Source organism: Anguilla rostrata, chromosome 19 (genome assembly GCF_018555375.3).
Source record: "Anguilla rostrata isolate EN2019 chromosome 19, ASM1855537v3, whole genome shotgun sequence".
Lineage (NCBI taxonomy): Eukaryota > Metazoa > Chordata > Actinopteri > Anguilliformes > Anguillidae > Anguilla > Anguilla rostrata.
In genome coordinates, this window is record NC_057951.1 from 13,866,321 (window position 1) to 13,889,069 (window position 22,749).

Consider the following 22,749-nt stretch of genomic DNA (forward strand, 5'->3'; position numbering starts at 1 on the left):
TGCCCTCTTATGGCGAAACCAGAGAACTGCACATTTTAAAATGTTCCCCGTCTGTTCTCACTCAATATTAAGCTTTAGCTCTGTTTCCATCTTAAATCTTTTATATTTGCAAGGGAGCTGCCCAGCTTTAACTTTAAGATACTTTAAGGGCAAATTCAGCTTAATTTCCTTTCGGGGGGGCGGGGGGAGGTGTGGGGGGGCGGGGGGACGTGTTGAGGGGGGGGGGGGGGGTATGGAGCAGGGCTTGGTCCTCGTCGGTTCAGAGGCTGATTAAGATGAGAGAATCGGAGCTGGCCATCCTTAAAGCCGTACGCTGCAGGTACAAGCCATGCCCTCCGTCATTATGTTGCTCCAGCTTACACAAATATTTAAAAGTTGCTTGTTTACGCTTTTTTTTTTCTCGCCTCTCCCCTCGCACCTAAAGCCAGCCGAACCCCCCCCCCCCCCCCAAAAAAAACCAAAATACACACAAGCACTTAATTTCTGAATGACCTGTTAGTCTCCCGGTGACAGGGGCGTCACCGGGGCGACCTTGGTGGGCCGGGTGTGCCGCTACAGACGGGGCACCATGCCAAGGCCCGCTGGCACGGCCGGCGTCCCCGGTGCCCGTGGAAATTTCTGGAATCTGTCTGCGCGGCGCTGGCAGGGGCCCTGGTGCCCAGCGGGCAGGCCGTGTTGGCTTTGCCACCAGCTGCTTCTGCACTGAGGACCACGCCACTGAGAGACACAGCACACCAGAGCCCGGGACCCAGAGAGGGGGAGAGGGAGGGGAGGCCTGACCACACACACACTTACTGGTGTGCACACGAACACATACACACGTAGGCACTCACAAGCATGTACGCACTCACATGTGCACGTGCATTGCATTCCCACACATGCATAACTCCACAGACTCTCTCTCTCTCCCTTTGCCCCGTCTCCCTCCCCTCTCTCCTTCTCTGTCCCTCTCCCTTTCCCTCCTTCTCTTCCTCCCGCGTTCCTCCCGTTCTCTCTCTCTCTCTCGCCGGCCTGCGCACGGGCGCGGTGGCCCAGGGGCAGCTCCGCTCCGCTCGGGGGAGAGCGACAGACACGCGCCCGGCGGGACGACAGAGAGGAACCCGGCGGGGTGACTCACCGCTGCCTGTAATCAGCGGCCTCAGCCTGGCCTAATCTCCGGCTTTGCCCCGCCCACTTCTGTGGGGCGTCAGGAAGTCGGGGTCTTAGAGGATATCTCTCTCTGGCCCGACACACACACTCCGATCTGAACGCGCTCGTAGATGAACCTGTCATGTGTTGAGTCATGTGACCTGGGCACAGACTCGTGCTGTGGACCCCGTGGACATGTTTGCTGTCATGCTTTTCTGACCACCTGATCCTGGCCACCTTAAAGGGCTCCTGTCTTTGCTGATTAATGACATTCTCTTGACAACCCCCTCCTGCACAACATGGCAGGTGATGTGCACTGGCTTTTGGGAAGAGGATAAACCTTGAAAGAATGCTGTTTGTTCTGGGGTGGGGGTGGGAGTAGAGGTATAGGTGTGGTTCTTCCCATTAGAGACATACTGAAAATTCCCGTACGTCCCACTGTGACTAACTGCGGTGATGAAGACGGTGGAGGAAGTCGGGGTGAAAGGAATGCAGACCAATTAAACGCTGAGACCCAAACAGAGGGGGGAGGGGTGTAAATGCTCACGTATGGGACCAGGAGGCCCGTCTCCCTGGTTACACAGCACCTGCTCATTGGGTTCATCCTACACACTGAGGAGAATGTTCTTGGGTGACATCACTGTTTTTCTTTATTGTGATGTCACAAAAGAATGAATTGACGCAGATCCCTGGAAACCCTTTGTAGAGTAGGTTTTTTTGGAATGCTTTTTCAAAGTTCTACAGAACGCCGTTGCTTTCAGTTGCCAGTGACGATGGTTACATCGGCATTCGAATGTTCCGCTCAGATCATTCCCATCGCGTGTTTGAGATCTGACACCTTAAAGGGTTAAAGGACTGAACATCTGCAGGAAGTGGCTTCAGGCCTCTGCATGGCTTGGCAGATAGCTGCAGCATGTTTGGGACATGTGTTGTTTTTGATGGATGATCTCTTTAGATTCATTATTTGTTTTTCATTTGCTCTCCCATGTTTGATGGGAGGGAGCCCCTGTCTTTAAATATATGTTTATATCGCCTCAATACATCAAAAACCCAACCATACTTGATATTATAGAGATCAAATCTTGGATTTATCTGTCTAGTGCTCCATGCTTTTCTCATCTTGTCAGTGTCCATTTTTCCCATTTACAAAATTTGCGTTATGTGCTTAGGATTTTTTTTTTTTTTTTGAAGCTGAATGTATCGATACAGGCTCTAAATATCACCTTTGTGTTAGTTAAAATGGCCAACGGTCTGTCGTGTGCTCCTTAAAACCTTGTGTCAGCGCTGCTTAAAAATTTATTTTTCATTTTCAATTTATGTGTTTTTTTCCCTCCCCCCAGACTTTTAAAGCCCGAGACAGATCCGCCACCCAGTTTTCTGCACACTTGTTGCAATTTGTCTGCATCACACCAGGGAGGTGGGGAGGTGGGGGGGTGGGGGGGTGGGGAATCAGTGCCCGGGTTAGAGGGAAAAGTGTTCCCTTCCACTGTCCCAGACGTGCATCACCCCCCCCCCCCCCCACACTGGCAGCTAGCAGGAGCATGAGGTCATGTGTTGAGATGTTGAGCACTGGGTGTGTAAAAGCCGTCTAGGACAATGAGGTTGAAAAGGCTGCACATTTCTCCCCAGGCCCGGTGCCTTCTGCCCGTCTGCAGGCTGGGGGCCGCACATCGCCACAGTTCCCTAAATATCTCACTGCGCCCTGCTTGAGCCTGTCCCACATGTTCCGCTCCTTCTCTTCTGGACACAACATGTTCCTGTCTCAGTTCTCCTTCCTCTTACAACGGGGGAATCCCACCGTGGCTAGAAGAGAAAAAAAGTACATGGTTTACAAATTTACTATTTATTCATTGAGAACTAGCTTTTAGGCTATGAAAGTAAAAAAAAAAAAAAAAGTGCCTTTCACTTTGTAAGAAAACACTACTCCAGATTCAGATTGTTTTTAAAAATAAAACTTTAATTGAGGTGTAGCCTCAATTGTTGTTTAAGAAATGGACTGTTTTCATGAAAATGTTTTATGAGATTTGGGAAGCTATTCATAGATGGGGTGAAGAAGAGGAGCACTTTGCTTGTTTTGTAAAAAACAGAAAAAGAAGCGGATGTCAGGCTGCTTTTAGTTTGTCGATCTTTGGGGACGTGCTGCTCTGATACCGTTTTAGCTGCTTTATTTCCTCTCCTTGTTCCTCTGCAGTGCTCTTGGGTATTTCGGGCGCGGGGCCAGACCCAATCTGCTCTCTGTGGACGCTGGTAATGGTTTGGGAAACGCAGAGCAGGCCGCACCTACAGCATGAGTCCACCAGCAGCCCCGTTAGCTCTGCCACTGGGCCCTGTGCTACGGAGACACAACGGCACAGCAGAAACCACACCGTTAGCACGTTAGCACGTTAGCACGGCTCTCCCTCTCCTCTGCTGCAGTCACACCGGAAGGCTTCACTTCCTGGGGGGGCATTTATGCTAAAGCAGCACACTGATTTTTTAAAGAGTGGAAGGGGGGGGGAGAGACCACAAATAGATCAGCTGGGAGTTTCTATTGTTTTCTTCTAGACCACAAACAGATCAACAGGAAGTGCTTTTGTTTTCTTCTAGACCACAAACAGACCAACAGGGGGTGGGTGGGGGGGGAAGGCATTCATGCTAAAGCAGTGTACTGATTTTTTTGAAGGGGTGGGACAGAGAGAGGGAGAGAGGGAGGGAGGGAGGGAGGGAGGGAGACAGAGGGAGGGGGGAGCAAACAGACAAACAGGAGAGTGCTGTTGTTTTCTTCTGGACCGCAAACAGACAAACAGGAAGTGCTATTGTTTTCTTAGAGGCTTTGTCGTTTGGGCAGACTTGTCTTGTGCAGTGGTGGAGTGAAAGCAAGAGTGAGAATGAACAGGAGAGAGAGAGGGAGAGAGAGCGAGAGAGAGAGAGGGGGGGCTTTGGAAAGGGAAAAAAAGGAAAAGAAAGCCCTTTGATTGCTAATTCATTGCCTGCTGCTGAATGAGGAAAGTGGGCCCGGGGAAATGGAGATTTATTTCGGCGGTGATGCCGGCTGTGTTCTTTGGAACGAGGCGCCATTTTGTGAACGCGGCGGGCGGCGCGTTGGTCGAGGGCGGCGGCGAGGTGCGGTCGCCTGTGGTCTGGTCGCCTGTGGCCCGGTCTCCGGGCTGAAGGGTGTTTGGGCTCGTGGTTTCGTAGAGACCTGTGTGGCTGGAGAGGAGAGGGGCGGAGCCAGAGCCGGGCTGTGGAAGTGCTGTCTGACAGCGCGGCGGCGTTCAGCCTGGGGAACACAGCCTCTCAGCCGTCTGCTCTCCCAGCGGCAAATTCTGCTTTTGGTGTTTTCTGTTTATTTTATTTTTTGCCTTTTGTTGTTTTTCTTGCTCTGGATGTGAGTTTACTTTAGTGCCGTTCTTAAGGAAGTTGTCAGAACCGTATTTTAACAATTTTTTTTTTAATTAATGGTGCTTTGCCCTCTACAGACAGTCAGTGCATTCATTGAACAAGACTTTATATATTTTTTATAGGTAAATGTGTCTGGCAAAGCATTGGGAAATGAGTTTGCTCGAATCCGTGGAACAGTGCTGGACTGCACACCTCTCATGTCACACACGTGGTGCCACACTGCTGGTGGCAATCAAAAGTTTTGGCCAATTGGATTACAGCTTTGCGCAAAACCGTAATGTCAGCCTGACCACTGCTCCAGTACAGGGGATGGCTTTCATTCATTCATTAAAAAAACATTCTCCGTGTGCTTCCAGGTGAAGGTAGGAAGGCTCGTGGATTTGCAGATACTGTAATTTAGTAATTTAACTCATTAGGGAGAAACACAGGAAGCAGAGACCATCTCCCTCTGTTTCTCTCTCTCTCTGTCCCCCTCTCTCTCCCTCTCTCCTTCCCATTCTCTCTTTCCCTCTCCCATCCCTCTCTCTCCACCTATCTTCCTTTCTGCTTCCCTCTCTCTCCCTCCATCCCTCCCTCCCTGTCTCGGTGGGGTGAGGTGTGTCTCGCCTCGCTGCTGCCTGGTTTCCTGCTCTGCCCGTGGGTCTGGGGGGGGGGGTGGGGGATGAGGGGGGGTCTGTGAGGGGGGGGGGTCTGTGAGGGGGGGGGGGATGAGGGGGGGTCTGTGAGGGGGGGGTCTGTGAGTGCTCTGGGTCCTGCAGCCCCCTCCCTGGGAAACGGCCACACAGCCGGCAGATCGGGTTCGATGACGAGCCGGGAGCCGCTGCTCGTCGGGCCTGTGTTTCTAATGCAAGCCACATGCTGCACGGAACATAAAGAGTGTGTGCGTGCCTGCAGAGAGAGCGCTCTGTGTTGGGCTCCTGAAAAGCAGCCTGAACAGCACAATAGTTCTATTTTGGTAATCCAGTAACAGGAGCTCGTGTTCTTTCTGACGGGGTTAACCTACAGAGCCGGCCTGCTTCTGACGGGGCTAAGCCGACTGTCTCCAGCCTTGCTGGACTTTCAGGGACCTTCATGGTCAGTTACTGACGTCTCCTCAGCACGTGTGGGGTTTGCTGTAGGCTCGGAGTCGGAGTCCCGGCCTTATGTCAGTGGCCCATTGTGATGCAATGGTCACATGGGTGTTCTATCAGTGCCATCACAATCAATTAATCTTGGCTGCGTGTGTCTCTTCAAAGAACTTTTTAATGGTAGAGCTGGACCAGCTAAGATGGTGTGGGCTGTAGGTGGCTTTGTCTGACAGTACTAACAGAAGGGGTTGCATGTTCCAGTCCGAGGCGGGGCAGTTGCCATTGTTCCTTTGAGCAACGGTGCTCAACTTGAATTGCTTCGGTAGGACATCCAGCCTTTTAAATTGATTGAATGCAAATAAAATAAAATAAAATAAAATAAAATGCAAAGCTATGCAGGTCGCCTTGGGTGGAAGTGTTGGTGGTTTTGCGTTCTGCGGTCTCCAGACGGATCCAGAGGGTGGCAGCGGGGCACAGGAGTTCCACAGGAATGCCCCGGGCCGGTGCCAGCGTCCCGGACGCCCCCGTCAGACGCCTGTGCGGGGCTGTGTGCGGGGCTGTGTGCGGGGCCTTCCCGCACCGCGGCCTTTTCGCGTGAGGCGCGAGGAGCGGAGAAGGTTCCGGCTCTCTGGGAAAGCGGCCGGCTGCGGTCGTGTGCGTGGTTTTTATTCCTCTTTTTCAGGGGAAGTCGTGTGTAATTGAAAACAGCGATTAACTGGAGAGGAGACAGGCAGTCTGCGCTGAATGAATTCCTCGCTTCGCGCTCTATTTGCTTGTCAGAAGCTCTGATGAACGGGGGTGGAGGGGTGGGGGGGCGGGGGGGGGGGGCAGGGGGGAGCGGGTTATGAGGCACGTTGATGGTATTTATTCTGTGGTGGTTTTAACGCACAAATATTTCATCTGAACCACCCACAGAATAAGTGCGAACTGCAAGTGTTTTTTTTTCCTTGACAAATCATTCTACATCAACAGAAATCACTGGAATTTATTTATGTGTTTATTTTATTTTTTTTTTACTCTTAAGTGGATTAGTCTGCGAATGTCCTTTTCCCTGTGTGGCACTGAATAGACCAGTTTCAGCAGTCGAGACCTTTTCTTGAGGGCAACTGCGTCCAGGAAGAACCCGCGCTCAGCAGTTTTAGTTAAGGGCCCAGACCCCGGCCACTGGCCCGGTTCCCTAACTGTGAATGTTTCAGGTGACTGTACAGGAGGTGGCCGCTTGTTTGGCGGGCTGGGCCGTGTGGCGGCTGGAACAGGAAGCGGCAGCGTACAGTGTGCGCGTAGCAGGAAGTGACGGAGCCCGATTGCTCCAGGCTCAGTCCCCCTGTCTTTTCTGTCTTGTTTCCAGGAGCAGCACGGCGTGAGCCTGGAGGACATGCGGAGGGCGGGCCACGAGTCCCTGAGGATCATCGTGGAGGAGTTTAAGGTGAGCGCTGCTCCCGCCGGCCCTAAGGCTCCGCGGAATCGCACCGCCCGTCCCTCAGACCGGAGAGGCCTCGTCTAGAAGGTTCTACCCACCTCCCCCCTTCCACCCCTCCCTCCTTCCTTTCCCCCCATTCCAGGTAAGGCCAAGGCTAAAAGGTGAACTCGAGGCACGCCATGTTAACCAGCTTGGCTGGGGTTCGAGGGAGGAAGTGGAGGCAGGCGCCACGGGCCCCGCTATCGCCCGCTCATCGACAGCGTGTCAGAGATAATTCACCTTCGACCCGAGGCCAGGGTTCAGTCCACTGCCCCCCCACCCCAACCCACCCCCCTCCCCACCCACCCCCTGTCCCGCAGTCATTCCCTCCGTATCAGATCCAGATCGGATGGCTTGCCCCCCGGTGCAGGAGTGCTCAGGGGCCCGCATGCGTGGAGACGGGGCTCAGTATTGGGGCTCAGTTTTGGGGCTCAGTATTGGGGCTCGGTGTGAGTGGACGGTGATGGGGGCGGTTTGGGTACCGGAAGCGGTCCGTTCCCCGCTCCGCTCCCCCAGCGCTGCGTACACTGGGCTTGTTCATGGGCCTACGGTCGCCCACTGATGCCTTCTGACAGTTTTATCATCAAAACTGCGCCCCTGTTGCTTTTGGACCGAGGCAGGGAAATTACATTTCGCGTTGGGGTAAGTTAGCCTACCCCCCCCCCCGCGTGCTTTATCACTGTGCATCTTTCTGTGTCCCTCTTTCGCTAAGGCGGTGAACTTCTGACCCGCTGACGGCCAATCACGGCTCTGGCTCGCGGCCGAACGCTGGCCGTCCGGCGTTCTTCTAGCAGGTCACCGCTTCGGCTTTCTAAAATATTATGATGAATGGAGTTAAATGGATGAAAATTGGGCCCCGTAAATGTAGGGAAATTAGAAAAAGAAAATCTTGAGCGTGTTCTGCGACTTCTTACTTTGTTCGTATTTCATTTGGGTTTTTTAACGTTGCCAACGCCCTTTTCCTCTGCTAGCTGGCGGCTCCTCTGCTCTGGCCTGGGTTCGTGTCTCTCTCTCAGGCCTAGCGGCGCTCTGGCCTCGGGCGAGCGGGCTCTCTCAGCCCGGAGCTGCGCTCTGGCCTGGCTCGGCGAGCGGCTCCATCGGCCGTGAGCTGCGCTCTGGCCTTGGCTTCGGGCCGGAGACGGGCTCCATCGCGTCCGTGAAGCTGCGGGAGGAAGCCGCTTGATCGCCGCTAACCATTAGTGGCTGATGGGCGTGTGCTGCTCTGGAGAGGGACCTGACAGCCTTGAGCAGAGAGCAGGCACTTCCTGTCATGTGACCTGAGCGATTAGTCTTGATGTTTGGGGTTGATGGATAAGAGCGAGGGTTTTCCGTTTCGTTGTCTTTTTGCTTTGAAGGCTGTCGTTGTTTCGCATCAAGCGTGTATTGGCCCGTGCACCGGTTTTCGGTCCGCTGGCGATCGTCAGTTATCTGGTCCAAATTCTACGCCATGTAGACATCTGAGAAGTCCGCCTGTTCGTACTGAGAGAGGAGAAATCAGTGGTGTTTGATTGCGTGTGCAGTCAGTGTAGTTTGTGATCCTTGCTGAACAGCAGAAGACTGGAAAATTAAATTCCAGCTCTCCCCTTTATTTAAAAAAACAAGCAGATGTTTAAACTCTATAGGACAGCGCCCCTGCGTGTTTGTCTATCCAATAACCTGTGAAAGCGTAGTTATGCATAAGAGTGAAATGACTTAAACTATCATTAAACTATCGTTTCTCACTGTCTTTAATTCAAGTGGGAAAGGCGTCTTCACAAATTCTTAGGCTTCGTTTACAAGATTGTAAACTTTTATAAGATAATGTAAACTCTTTTCCTCAGTTTCAAACTCCAGACATGTTTGGAAGGTGAATTGGCTGTTGAACTATTGCAGTTTCTAATCTGCTTCTTGACATTAGGAGCAAGCCTTTGTCCAATCAAGATGGGCTTTAAATGAAGGCCGTTGTGGCCTTTAGGTGGAATCGACAGCCAGACAAACTGTCTTTTTTTCTTATTGAATTTCGAATACTAATGGAATTAGATTAACAGGTCAAACCTGCTTCATTTGGACCAGATGTGATTCTGAACTTGGAGTAAAAAAAAACAACTGTTCTGAGATACCAGCGTTTGTTCTCAATCTGTAAAGGGGACCGTGAGTCTTTGCCTTTACAATATGGAGCCCTTTCCGATTAAAGTTTGGATTAAAGTGAAACGTTTTGGCCCGTTCGGGGTTTACAGCTGAACTCAGTAATGCTACAGAGAGCTCTGCTCTGACCCTGTCTGTCAGGGTCTGTGTGTGACCCGGTCTGCAGGGGCCACTCTTAACTAAACACGTTTGAGCAAGCTGACACACTTGCAGTATATTTCTAGAACTTTCTCCACAGCCCCCCACCTCACCTCCATTTTATAAAGAAAACAGGATCAGTGTTTTCTCTTCTCATTGGTTATCTACTCAGTCTCCTCATCAGGCACACATGGGGCATCTGGGGTGTTGAGCACCCCCCCCACACACACACACACACACACACACACACGCACACACACACACACACACACACACATACCGCTGTGTGAGGGTTAAAAATAGCCTGTATGTGTGTGTGAAAGGCTTAATGAGGTGTAAAGAGGTTAAAGGCTGCTCTCCCCCCCCACCCCAGGAAGTGGTCTGCGGTGGTCTGCGGTGGCAGCAGCTGGTGGCCCTGGTGCTGGTGATTTAGGCCCCCCTGACGGATTTCCGGCTGTATAAGGCCACGCGTCTGTTTACCTGCTGAATCACTGGCACCAGCGTCACCAGCACCCTCTGATCTCCCTCTGCCCTTTACCCAGCAGCCCAGCGTTAAACTTCCTTTCTTTGCTTCTTTTGTTTTGTTCTGTTTGCTGTTTAGCAAGCGAGCCTTTGCGTTGGGTGACGTCCGTGACCTTCTCGCTCTCCGCTCTCCTCTTCTCTTCGGTTGTTTGACAGGTCGTGGTTCGTCATCGTCCTTCCTCCTCCTCCTCCTTTTTTAGCTATCCTGGGATGCGCTGTGTCATTTTTTGAGGGGGGGGGGGCACGTTCAGGGGAACGCTTCACCTGACGCAGCGCTGCAGTCCACCATACGCAGGAGCTAAAAACGCTGCCTGTCATGACATCACAGCGCGCTCCTGAACCACCCCGAGCGCATAGTCTGGGTGTCCTTGGTGATCTTCAGCACTGTGAGCTGCCCGTCAGCTGAGCTTTACATCTGCTCTCTGTAGTTTATCTTCACAGGGCTGACTCACTGAAAGACTCCCCCTCCGGTTTTTGGACAGGCTCACACTGGGAGCAGGTGCCGCTGCAGGATGGAGGGGGGGATTCGGGCGACGGGGGCGGAGGCGGAGGCAGTGGCGATGCTCATTAAGACCGTGTGCTGGTGCGATGCGTGATTAAAAAGCTGCTGTTGTGTCTGTTTTAGCCGGGGTCTTCCTGCCTGCCCTCGTTCCTCAGAGGTGCTGTAATGAGATGGAAGCCTTTCGGAGAATTCCCGGCGGTCCCGCTCGCCGTCCCGGGACAGTACCGCCCCCTCTCAGCCGAGAGCTCAGGCGCAAGCTGAAATAACCGAACGGGTTTCGGGTCACGCTTTTTCCCCTCTGTTTTATTTCTGGTGCGGGGGCGGGTATTTGGAGATGGGTTGGAAAGCGTAAATGGTAACGCAGATCTGGTTTATGAGTTCTGAAAGTACATCAGGGCTCATTACCGTCAGTTTATGTCCTGTTTGGCGCGGCTGGAGCCGGCTGCTTGGCCAGGCCGGCATCGGCCGGCACGCCTGGCGGAGTTTCTGCTCCGGGAGCTTTCCAGCGGGGATCACGGCCTGGCGGGCGGCGGGCTTAAAGGTCACGTCCCCGCCGTTGATCGAGCCCTCTCCCGTCTGTGTGCCTGTGCGTGCGTCCGTCCGTGTGCGTGTGTGCGTGCGTGCGTGTGTGGAGGGTGTGTGTGCACGCGCACCCGTGTGTGTGTGCGTGTGTGTGTGTGTGGAGGGTGTGTGCACGCGCACCCGTGTGTGTGTGTGTGTGTGTGTGTGTGTGTTCTCACTGCAGAGGTGAAACACTGATCCCAAAAACCCTAAAGGTCAAAGCTGAGTTGTCCCGGTTCTCGGTACTGAGTCGGGGATGCAGCCGAGCAGAGAGGTTCCTGGCAGCTTGTGGAAGAGGGGGGGGGGGGGGCTGCTCTGGGCCTTTCCTGTGATTCACACGCATGTCCTGCTTTAGTTAACGCCCCCCGTTTCCCGCCTTTTGGTCGGTCAGTGCTGAGGTGGTGGGGTGGTGGGGGCTGCTCCACTCGCTCAGCGCTCCTCGTCCTCGCTCACGGGCTCTTGCCTGCCTTGCGTCCCGCGTTAGTCTCCCTCAGATCGAACGTTAGGAGGGAAAGATTCCCGCAATCATGCGTCCTGGAGGACGGAGATTAGCCTCGCTTCACGCTGCCGTCTGATAGGCTGCCTTTACACAAGACGGGATTCGCGTACACTTGACTTCCTTCCATTCGTAATCGACAGCAGACATTGAATCATGGGATCCAGAGTTCAAGACGTGGCCCTGGGAAGCCAAACATCTTAAAAGACTTTATAAGATATTTATCTGAGGAAATTACCCGGGAGCTGGGGGCAGCGAGTGGACAGATTTATAGATCCTTTCGCAAGATTCCAGAATTTTTATATGTACCACACACGCACATGCACATGCAGGCGCATGCTCACACACACACACACACACACACACATGCACACGCACATGCATGCTCACACACACACACACACACACACACACACACGCACACGCACATGCACGCTCACACACACACACACACACACACACATGCACATGCTCACACACACACACACACACACATGCTCTCACACACACACACACACACACATGCAAATGCACACACATGGCCATGCACACATGCACACACACACACACACACACACAGGTAGTGAGCATAAAATGGAAACCGAAGTGTTCCAACCATGAAGGCTTCTGGTAGTTCTCCTCCCCCCCACTGCCTCCCCATCCACCCCCCCCCATGAGCTGCGGGCAATTTAACACCCCCTGAAAGACGAATGCCACAAATTTGTTCTTTTCTTTTTGCCACTTTTCCACGTTTGAATTCCTTCCTCTACCTCACCTGGCTGCCCCAGGCCATCCTGTAAGGGAGAAGGAGGGAAAGCTGGAGGTGGGGGGGGGGGGGTGATGAATAGTTATCATGTGCGTGCCAGAGTCAGCCCCCCCTCCCAGCAGGCTCCATACCGACGTCTGACAGGCCGCTGAAAACGGGGAGTGTGGTTTGGTCCTGCGCTGCGCTGCTTTGGAAGGCCCGGTAAAGAAGGTGTGTTTTACAGTCAAAATGGCCGCCTCTGTTCTCCTGCCTCGCTCCAGAGCCCTGCTATGATTTATGATTCGCTGGCGGGCATTTCAGTGACGGCGTGACCATGCGCTGGATTCGAGCTCACCCGGACGACAATGTGGTCACCCGGATGACGGTGTGGTCACCCGGACAACAGTGTGGCTGGCCATTATGAAAGGTTGTGGGGACATTTTTTTAAAAAGCTTTAATTGGGTGTCTGTATCTGTGTATGTGACAGAGGGGGGGCTTAATGGCCTTTTAAGAGTGTCTGCAGCCATTGTGGATACACAGGTTCGACATGCCCCCCCCACCCCCCCCACTCGCGAGGCTCCAGAAGGGACAGTCTAAACAGGAGACTTTTAATAGCTGCTCTGCCCCCCCTCCCCCCGGGGCGGCCCACGCGATGACTGGTTTGATCGAAAGCTTTTCCGCGGGGCCCCCCTCCCCTCGGGTTTCCCTCCCCAGACGGGAGGTCTCGTAAACACCCGTCCCCCCACACCCCCACCCCCCCGTCCCGTCCGCAGGTGCGGAGGGGACGGACTTGGTTCATCGCCGGCTACGAATGTGTGGAATAGGGCCACGGGTGCTGGAACAATGGAATGTTTTATATTTTCCGTCGCCCCCCCACCCTACCCCACCCCCCAAGGACCAGGTAGACCAGTCCAGGTCCCCCCCCAACCCCTCTCATGTCAAATCCATAAAAAAGGCATATTTTAAAAACCTTGGCCATTGTTTGGAATTTCACTTCCTGGTATGCCTTTCGACAAATAAACAGCGTGTCGATTGGCCGGAAGCCTCCCGTACGCATGGACGAGTGCGAGTAGGAAAAGGAAGGAAAAAAGAGGTGAAATTTCACTGGCAGGTTCTCCAGAGAGTTTCCAGATTTTTTATTTTTTGAATGTTTTTTTTTTTTTTTTTGGACAGGGGTCAGAGGACTGTCTTGGGGAGAAAGTTAAAAAAAGAGGCCCTCCATGTGTGGGTCTGTAGTCCAAACCTCCTCAGGATGAACTGCCCCGCTTGGAGGGTGCACAGGGGCAAATGTGCACTTTGCATGATGGGATACATTCTTCATTTGACTTAACTGTCCATTCAGACTTTACGTTTCCTTGAGTTATGTTATTTTTCTACTGAAGAGTTTGAGAGTTGATATCTCTCCTGGTGCTGCGTGTCAACACGTTTGATTCAGTATTTCTTTGCCTTTAAATCTCGTTATTTTACATAAAACTGTTAAATGTAATATTTACGGTTGTGGCATTTGGCTTGGCCGTCCTGCCGCTCTGTATCAAATCATTTACAGTAACGTTTCATCGCTGGAGCTCACGCTCGTGAGGGTCTGAAATGGACTGCACTTTTTTTAAAGAGTTTATACATAGTTGCTCAGATCGTGTTCATGATAACTTTGTGTCTATTTCGTACAGCTCTTTGCATTTGTTTGAAATGTTTTGCGTGAATGTTAAAGTGAAAAACACGTTGACTGCTTTTGCCTGAGAGTGGCCACGCGTTTGGCCTGACCGAGCGGCGAATCAGAACCTGCCCCCGTTTCGCCAGCACACGCCGTTGTGTCCCGCGTTGCGTGTGCGGTCAGAAACACAGAAACACACAGGGTGAGGTAATGCCTAATCTGATCCTACAACACCCAGCCTGGCCCACACCCCCACACCCCCCCAGCCTCTCTCACTGGGCCCGGGCTGTTGATCTTATTCATGAAGGCATTTCAGACGCTTTGAAGACTTACGCAAACGAGCCCCATAAACTCCGCTTGCGAAAGATGACATCTGTGTTTATGCGGATGGATTCTGCGAACGCTGGTGGATTTCGTTTTTTCCCAGGCCTTTTTTGTTTCCGATTCCCCCTGAATCCCCCTCTCTCCTCCCCCCGAACCCCGTACCCCCGCCCCGCCCGGTCACCCCGCCCGGTCACCCCGCCCCGGTCACTCTGCACCCGTTGGCACAATAAATAATGGCATAAGTGCTGTGGTATTCCCCACCCCCGGCTTATCTGCAGCGCTTAGCCACCGTGACGGCCCTCCATGCCGGGGGGGGGGAGATCAATGGGACGGTCCTCCTGTGCAAACAGAGCTCCACCCGTCCTGGGGTCTTCAGTCCCTGTGCCCTCCCAGAATCCTCTCTGATCCGGGCCGTCCGGCGTTCCCGCTGACCCCCCCCCCCCCCCCCCTCGACTCCGGGCCGGGGCGTGTGGGCTTTGGCACTGGCCCCGGGGAAATCGAACCTTTTCATTTATTAGCTTCTCATTTCCCCTGTTGTTCCAAGGATTAAAAAATCAAAAAAGACCTGGAATAATGTGATGGCAAAATAAATAAATGAGAAGCTTTAAGAAAATGTAAATCCACTGGTTAGCATTATTTGCAACATGAAAGGCTTTCCACACATTTCGGAGTTTGCAGTTTTGCCAACTGTTTTATTATTTTTTTCCTCCCCGTCCTCCTTTATGCTTTTGAACAGGAGGATCAGGTTTCCTTTTATTCTGTGTGTTCATTCACTCTGGGTGCAGTATCCACTTCAAATGGGCTCTTTCTCCTCGGTGTAACAGGACCCTCCGGAGAGGAGCGGGGGCTTGGCTGAGGGCTGTTTTGGCAGCTTTGTGTCTGATGTGTGATGTTTTGGGAAAGGGGGGTTTGTACGGGACGCCCTGGCTTCCGGCTGCGTTCCCCTCCGCCGGGCCCGGAGGTGCTGACGGACCCCAGGAAGAGAAGCGTGGGGCTGTCTGCTGATTGCATTAAATCCGTTGGTTAAGAGGTTTTGGGGTTCATCGTAGCCGCGCAGCGCGTCTGTGTGGAGCCTCGGCTCGCCCTCTGACCTTCAGCGCCCCCGTCCAAAATGGCGGTTCATTTCACAGCTGTCAATCAATCAACAGCATCCCAGAAAGCAAATAAGCGGGGAGGGTTACAATGTGATTTGAATTTGGTTGTGAGGTGTGAGGGTTTCCCCTTCGCCTCTTTGTGTGCCGAGGGTGTTCTCCGCTCCTGGCCCAGAATGCATTGCGTCAGGAAGCCGGCCCGGGGCTGAGAGAGATGGGTGGAAACTAGTCACTAGAGAAACAGTTGTGTCACTCAGCTGCAGGAGTGCTGTCATGCCTCCGTGCTCGTAAGGGGGAGGGACGGCTCTGTGGGTGGTGGCCCACCCCCCTGGGGTTTTTTGGAAGTGCCGTCCCCCTCCTTCCCTAGATGCCTGCTGTTTGTGATGACCGACTGGTGTCCACCACCCCCTCTCCCCTCCCCCCAACCCAAAAAAGTGTCAGCTGGCTGGCTGGTTTTAAGTCTGCACCTCCCGTCCCTGCGTCTGTCCTCCAGATTACGCCCCAGCCCCCCCCCAGCCTGCCCCGCCCCCCAGCGCTCTCCTGTCAGCGGGGGGGAGATGACTGGAATTCCTCCCCTGCCTCTTTAAACGCTGGTCTCCTTGTGTGGTCCGTCTCCGAGGGCAACGTGACGGAGTCAGCCCTCGGCTCGCGGCCTCCGTGCGCGCGATCGCGGGCGTCAGCGCGACCGTGAGCGCGTGCAGCCGCCGGGGCGGTGCTCCGCCCCAAACCGTGGAGCGGGGGCCCTCTCCCCTCTGGACCCTGGGGGGAACGCGGGTTCGAGACGAGCGTAAAAGCAGCAGGGATTCGGCTTCGAGGGAGAGAGGGCCTATAATGCCAAAACTTTCTGCGTTTGGGCCATGTCCCTGGTTCTCACTCGGGCATATTCCTAATTGTAATGCAAGCAAAAGCTGGGCTGTGTATACATGACATAATGTGCAGAATAAACGCACCTTTATTGCAGAGTAAATAGAAGAAACACTGTTGAGTGATTCAATAGTCAGCTTAGACCTCAATTTCCTTCTGGAGTTTTTTTTTTAATGCATGCAGATTCTGTAGAGCACATATCTGTTAGGCACCTGGTTTCATTTGCAGCTGCAGTCACATGTGAAGCTTCATCTCAGTGACACCAATGAAAGCTTATCTCACATCCTTACAGTTGGGTGCTTTTTATGCAGGCACCGTGGTGCCTCATGCCTCTCACTGAGAGTCATCCACAAAGCTCACTCGTGGCTTAAGGCGCGTCATGAAGTCCGTCGGCGTCATGCCAATGGAAAGCGGCCTTGTTAAGACGGCCACTGAGGTGATCTAAGCCTCCATCTCCCATGACTCATTAGCTTTTCCATGCAGTCATTAAAATTTGTAAACATGCAGAAAGTTCTTGGGAGTTGGGTCATGTGACGTGTCCGGCTCGGCGACGCCCCTCACACGCTCGGCTCTGAGTCACGGGAGGAAGGAAGCTGGAGAACGGCGGGCGAGTCTCTGTGGAATAAAGGAGTCCTTTTCTCCTGATCGGCTCCTAGTGGCTGCAGTGCTGAGTATTTACCTGTCACCTGGTTCAGCAGCCGGTGATGCACGGAGGGGAACGGCCCGGTGCCGGAGGATCTAGTGGTCATTCGGAAAGGGGCGCTGTAGGCGCTACGTTTGGTCTTCGGTCCCCAGCAGGCCCAACAGGCTTCGTGGGGACGCGGGGGTGACCTGCGGGAGCTGGAGAGCTCCAGTGTACCCCTAAAAGCAGCTCAGGGAGTCGGAGCGGGGGACTCCCCCTGTGGGGCGACTGTAGGCCGGGAGGGGGAGAGCTGTGTGGAAAAAGAAGGTAATGCGCTGGGTTGGGACTCTCTTCTCATGAATGCATATTTTGGGGGGAAAAAAGAGAGAGAGAGGGAGAGAGAAAAAAAAAGGTCTTGGGTTCAGTGACTCAAGGAAGAAGAGGGGAAGTGAGGGGCCTTTAGAACATGTCAGCAGGGGGGCGGGGAGGAGCCAGCGGAACTCTGAAGTGATGTCATTCTGACTGTGATGTCACAATGCTGGGCTGTGCTGGGTGGCAGCAGTGTTACAGTGTAACTGGCGTGTGACACACAGTTCATACGATGATAGGCGGATGTTTTGACTGGCTGTGCGGTGTGTCGGTTGTGAAACAGTGGGTTGCAAGTTCCGATCCGACGTGGCACAGTCATACCGTTAAACGGGGGCATGTAATCCACATTTTAATCGCAATCAAAGTTCAGTTGTGTAAGCTGGGCAGTCGGTAAATCCTCTCTGTGTACGTAAAGGTGCCTTCAAAGCGGGCGAAAGACGTAATAAATCTGTGTGCTTAACGCATCACTCCACACGTTTCTCCGGGATTGTAATCTGTGGTTAAGGAGAGGGGTTTTTAAAGCCTTTCGGTTGACAGTGCCTTCCTTTCCCCCGCGTGCGCTAAGTGGATATCTGATGTCATGTCTGTGCGAATGTGTCGGTGTCCTGTTTGGTTTGGCCGCACCCTGTTTTCATAGAGATATTGTTCGCTATGTTGCCGTTGCAGCTGGTTTTTGTTACAGGGCCCTGTGTGCTGCTTCTCTGCTGTAGTCTGCTGCTGTGCTGCTTGGGCGGTGTAAGTAGTGTGTGTTTGAACATGCACGTGTTGACAAAACTGTCTGATTTCAGATGCAATGCAACTCAAAAAAAAGAAGACAAAGTTGTGCTTCCTGTAGTTTGTCTGGCCTTCAGTATCTCCCACTGCGACTCGTGGAAAATTACAGAACCTCACCTCTCCGTGACATTAATGTGTCCTGCTAATCCTTCCAGTGGAATACATCTCAAATGTTTTAATGACCTTTATAATTAAGATCCAGTAAAGGTTATCATCAACCCCCACGCTCACTCAATTAGGTCAGTTAGGACTGCCTCCTGCACGAGCTTCAGAGCTTTCATAGAGGTAGCCTGCTAGAGGACACGTGTTGAGTGTGTCTGTGCTGGTGATGCACCGTGCAGCTGTGCTCCTGTGCCTGTGCTGGTGATGCACAGTGCAGCTGTGCTCCTGTGCCTGTGCTGGTGATGCACAGTGCAGCTGTGCTCCTGTGTCTGTGCTGGTGATGCACAGTGCAGCTGTGCTCCTGTGCCTGTGCTGGTGATGCACAGTGCAGCTGTGCTCCTGTGCCTGTGCTGGTGATGCACAGTGCAGCTGTGCTCCTGTGTCTATGCTGGTGATGCACCGTGCAGCTGTGCTCCTGTGCCTGTGCTGGTGATGCACCGTGCAGCTGTGCTCCTGTGCCTGTGCTGGTGATGCACAGTGCAGCTGTGCTCCTGTGCCTGTGCTGGTTACTGTAAAGTGTTCAAACTGCAATATGGCAAAGATCTCCAGTCTTTTATTATTATTGTTTTTTTAATGGCACCATTGTGTCATTGAGCTGATGAGTGTGAGGGCTTTGTTTTGTTTTTTTGAGTGGGGTGCGGGTTTGACCTCTCTCCCCCCCCACCCCTGTCCCTCCCCAGGCCTTGACCAGGTCGGCTGTGGAGCAGCAGCAGGAAGTGGGCGAGGCTCGCCTGCAGACCGCCCTGGAGGAGCAGAGACACCGGTGTGAGGAGCTGATGGAGGCCCAGGTAATGTCATGGTATTAATGTATTAGTGCTAATGCAGTAGTATTGTTGTAGTATTAATGTATTAGTGTTAATTCAGTAGTATTGTTGTCGTAGTATTAATGTATTAGTGTTAATACAGTCACTCATGCCCAGACAGACAACCCAGTTCACTCTACTTTGTCTCATTTCCTGTGTTAATTGTCCTGGCAATAGCGTGTAGCGTTCAGGTAAAGTACCTGCACAGATGAGCTACTCCTCCCACCCTCACCTTCTCCCTCTCCCTGCTCCCCTCATTGACTCACTCATTTAAGGAAGCCCCTCCGACCCCAGTGTGGCTGTGATTCACCTCCTCCTCCTCCTCCTGTGGGCAGTCTGGGATAAGTTGCTATACCCCCCCCTACCCACCCACCACCCCAAAAAAACCTTTCCCACAGACTCACCGCTTCCCATCCTGGGAGTGTCTCCAGCCCCCCCGCCCCCCCCAGAGACAGGTCCCTGCTCAGTCCCGGCAGCGTGGGCTCCAAGTGTGCGGGACGCCGGTGTTTTCACAATCATCCCCCACACCGGGGGGGGGGGCGGGGGGATTACACTACTGAGTCAAACCCTCCTGCCCCCTCCTTCAAATTACATTAAGTAGCGGGTGCACACCTGCAAACAGAAAACCTCCTGTACTCTGTCTCTCTCTCCCTCCCTCTCCCCCCTTCCTCCCTCCATTAAGCCCAATAGGAGAAGAGGAGCATGTGAACGTTGGGTTGGGAGGCTGTCTGGGTTTAATGGGATAATATTGTGGATAATATTGTAATGGGAGATAAGCAGACAGGGCGAGCGGTTCGCTGGGCTGCTGGATCTGACTCCTCGCTGCTGGTTGTGTGGACAGCTGCTCCCGTCCCTCTGGCAGCGCACGGAAACATAACCTGGGTGGGAGCTGTGGTTGGGGGGGGGGGCACGCACCCTCACCCCCCCCCCCCCATCCCATCCCGTCCCATCAGGACCTCTTTGTTGCAGTTCCCAGATATGAGGGGCTGCATCACTGGGAAAATCTCCCTGCGAATTCTGGGGAAGATCAGTGACCTGTCGTTTTTTGCGCAGGTGGTTTTGCAAAAACGAGCCCCTCTCTCTTTTATTTTTTTTTGTTTTAATATCGCCGGCTTTATAGGGTTTCTGGGAAGTGGCTGCTTCTCCCTCTCGCTTTGCCCTTCCCAAACTGATTGTGTTACATTCATGTGCAAAAAAAAAGGCTTTAAGAGAATGAAAAGTGCAATTGGGCTTTTTCTTTTTTCTTTTTTAAAATTGCTCTATATAACGTCTTTATTTTTCCTATTGAATTGCTGGGCGTTATAATGTAGCCGCAGATTTGAAGGTGGTGGTGTGCTCTGTGGTCACCAGCTGCTTCTCTTTGAGTGTCCCAGTGCCTGCAGTTTGAGCTCATCCCCTCTGAAGGCCACAGCCGGGGATCAGTTTACACGCAGCCCTATGAATGGAAACTCCAGGCTGAAGCCACTTAGGGTGCCGGTCTACGTGTGGCCAGTGATGAGCTGCCTGGACCATGGCACTGAGTCCACGGGCATCTGGAATTATTCTCTAGGATTAATATGCCACCTCTACTCACCCCTCACCCCTCACCCCTCACCCCCATGCCCAGCTCGAGGTCCAGATCTGTCAAACGCACTTTTTTGAAAGTCGCTTTGGCTGGGCGGAAAAAAAAAAAAGCTTTCTGTGAAATGGCGAGGCTGTGGATTGTAGACTGTCGTCCACGACAAAGTCTGTCTGCTCGAGCTCAGCTGATGGAAGTCTTGGAAGGCTTTGTTCCGGAATGTTCCATGAACGCTTGCCTGGGTTGGATTCCCGGGTAGGACACTGCTGTTGTTACCCTTGAGCAAGGTACTTAACCTGCAATGCTTCAGTATATATCCAGCTGTATGAATGCATGCAATGTAAATGCTGTGTAAAAGTTGCGTGAGTTGCTGTGGATAAGAGCGTCTGCTAAATGCCTGTAAAGTGAATGTAATGTTGACTGGGTTTAGATCTGGTGACCGTGGTGGGCTTGGCGCATAGATAAGGTCAAGGGTCATGCACGTTACACTATTGGATGACTCATTCTGTTCTGTGGAAGGGGGTACTGTTCTCCTGAAAGACACCCCCCCCCACAGGAAGGAAGTGCTTTGACGTGTGGTGGCCATGATCACGCAGTACCATTAGGTGATGATTGACATCGACCTTGCCTTCTCGGTGGGGGGGGGGGGGTGCGAAGGCGCCGAAAACCGCTCCAGGAAAGTGTACCCCTCGCGGGGAAGAGATTTACCAGAACCCCTCGCTCCTGGAAGACCCCCCCCCTGCCTGGAATAAGCGCTTTAGTGTGCGGTCGAGGCGATCGCTCTCGACCATTAAGTGACGATTTGCTTTTGCGACCTTGCCTGGAGTTTTTGGGAGCGTTGGCGCGCCCCAGACCGTGCCAGGAGCCCGAGCCCCGCGGCAGCCCCGCCCTCCGCACCCCGCTCCTCTTTGTGTTTTTACATTTTGTGTTTCGGTCGGCACTCGCAGGACCGCGCGCCCCTTTTGGGCGTGTCCCGATGGAGACACTCCGCCGTCCTTCGGCCGCACCCTCCCGAAATATTGTAAAATTGGTGTTTTTACAGCGGAGATCAGTAGCAAGGGAAGAGTGTGGGAACTCAGGACGTCCCATCATTTCACACGCATCAGCGATACTGCTCATCTTTAACACATTTTGCTCGTTTGAAAATTGGTGTTGGCTCCTATTTGGAATTTTTGTTTCTGTATCAGCTGCTGAGGAGTGGCAGCAGCTCTTGTTGTGAATGTTTGGGGCGTGTCTAAATATTCTGCTTCTGGTGTGGGCTGTGATAAGCAGTATTCTCCGATTGATCAGTTAAAATAAGTGAGAAAATGAAATGGCGTCGCTCATGGCTTGATTTAATTTTGGGGACGGAGGGAGAGGGGCGGGGTGGGAAAAGGGGCTTTCGCTGGGTGAGATCACCCTGGAAGTGTAATCAATGCAAACCGCAACCCAAAAGATAAGAGAAAAATGAGATGTGTTCCTTTTTTCTTTTTTTTCTTCAATGCCCCGCTTCCCATGGGTGTAGCTGTAGCGTGGGGAGGGGATGGGGGGATGGTGCTGGGGGGGATGGTGCTCAGGGGGGATGGTGCTGGGGGGCAGGGGGATGGGGGGGTGGTGCTGGGGGGCAGGGGGTGCCGGAGGGCGTGAGCCAGTTGCAGAGTGATGTGATTGCGGTGGAGGCGTGGCTGCTCTGATCGGCCCTCTCTGTGCTCCTCCCCCTGCAGCACCGGCGGCTGCTGGACCTGCTGGACGGCGAGCGCGAGGCCCTGGAGGAGAAGCTGAGAGAAACGCTGAGTCAGCAAGCCCAGCATCACAGGGTACCGCTCTTCAATAAAGGAGCTGTTTGCCTTGGCTTTGCTGGGAAGGGTGACAGCTATTCAGCACTCTCTCTCTCTCTCTCTCTCTCTCTCTCTCTTTTCCTCTCTCTCTGTCTCTTTCTCTCTCCCTCTTTCTCTCTCTTTCCCTGTCCCTCTTTCTCTCTCTTTCCCTCTCTCTCTCTCTCTCTCTCTCTCTCTCTCACTCCCTCTCTCGGGCCCATGAGTGGAAGTCCCCTCCTTACATAACGCATGTAAAGACTTTATGATTCAGATCTTTTTCTTTTCTTTTTTTTCCTCTCCTTTCTTTTTTGTTGGTGTATAAAGAGCCGATTCAGAGTCGGGGGAATTCGACACACTCTTTACGGGAAAAGGGGGTTGCGTCTTCGACCCAAAAAACGGCGGTGTGACCACAGACACGCTCAGCCAGGTCGGATGCAGGATGTGTTACAAACACGGAGAGCTTGAGCATATAGTGTGTATATCGCACATACAGAAATACAGAAGGCATCACGCTACAGCTAGAGCCACGTTTTCCAGCCCCGTACAATGGGGCTTTGTAACACTTTCCCATCGAGGTGATGGCTTGTGCTGCGTGTCCAGATAGTGTTTTAT

The 22,749-nt window shown here is 53.0% G+C and overlaps 1 protein-coding gene across 1 annotated transcript in view; it reads left to right on the plus strand.

Annotated features, from left to right (window-relative positions):
* The window catches only part of LOC135246002 (coiled-coil domain-containing protein 91-like), a 75,780-nt gene that overhangs the window by 34,265 nt on the left and 18,766 nt on the right, over window positions 1–22,749 (plus strand). Inside the window, exons 7-9 of the mRNA XM_064319483.1 lie at window positions 6,925–7,002; window positions 18,661–18,768; window positions 22,045–22,137. Of these exons, the coding sequence (XP_064175553.1) occupies window positions 6,925–7,002; window positions 18,661–18,768; window positions 22,045–22,137 (279 nt within the window). The remainder of the gene's footprint in view (window positions 1–6,924; window positions 7,003–18,660; window positions 18,769–22,044; window positions 22,138–22,749) is intronic.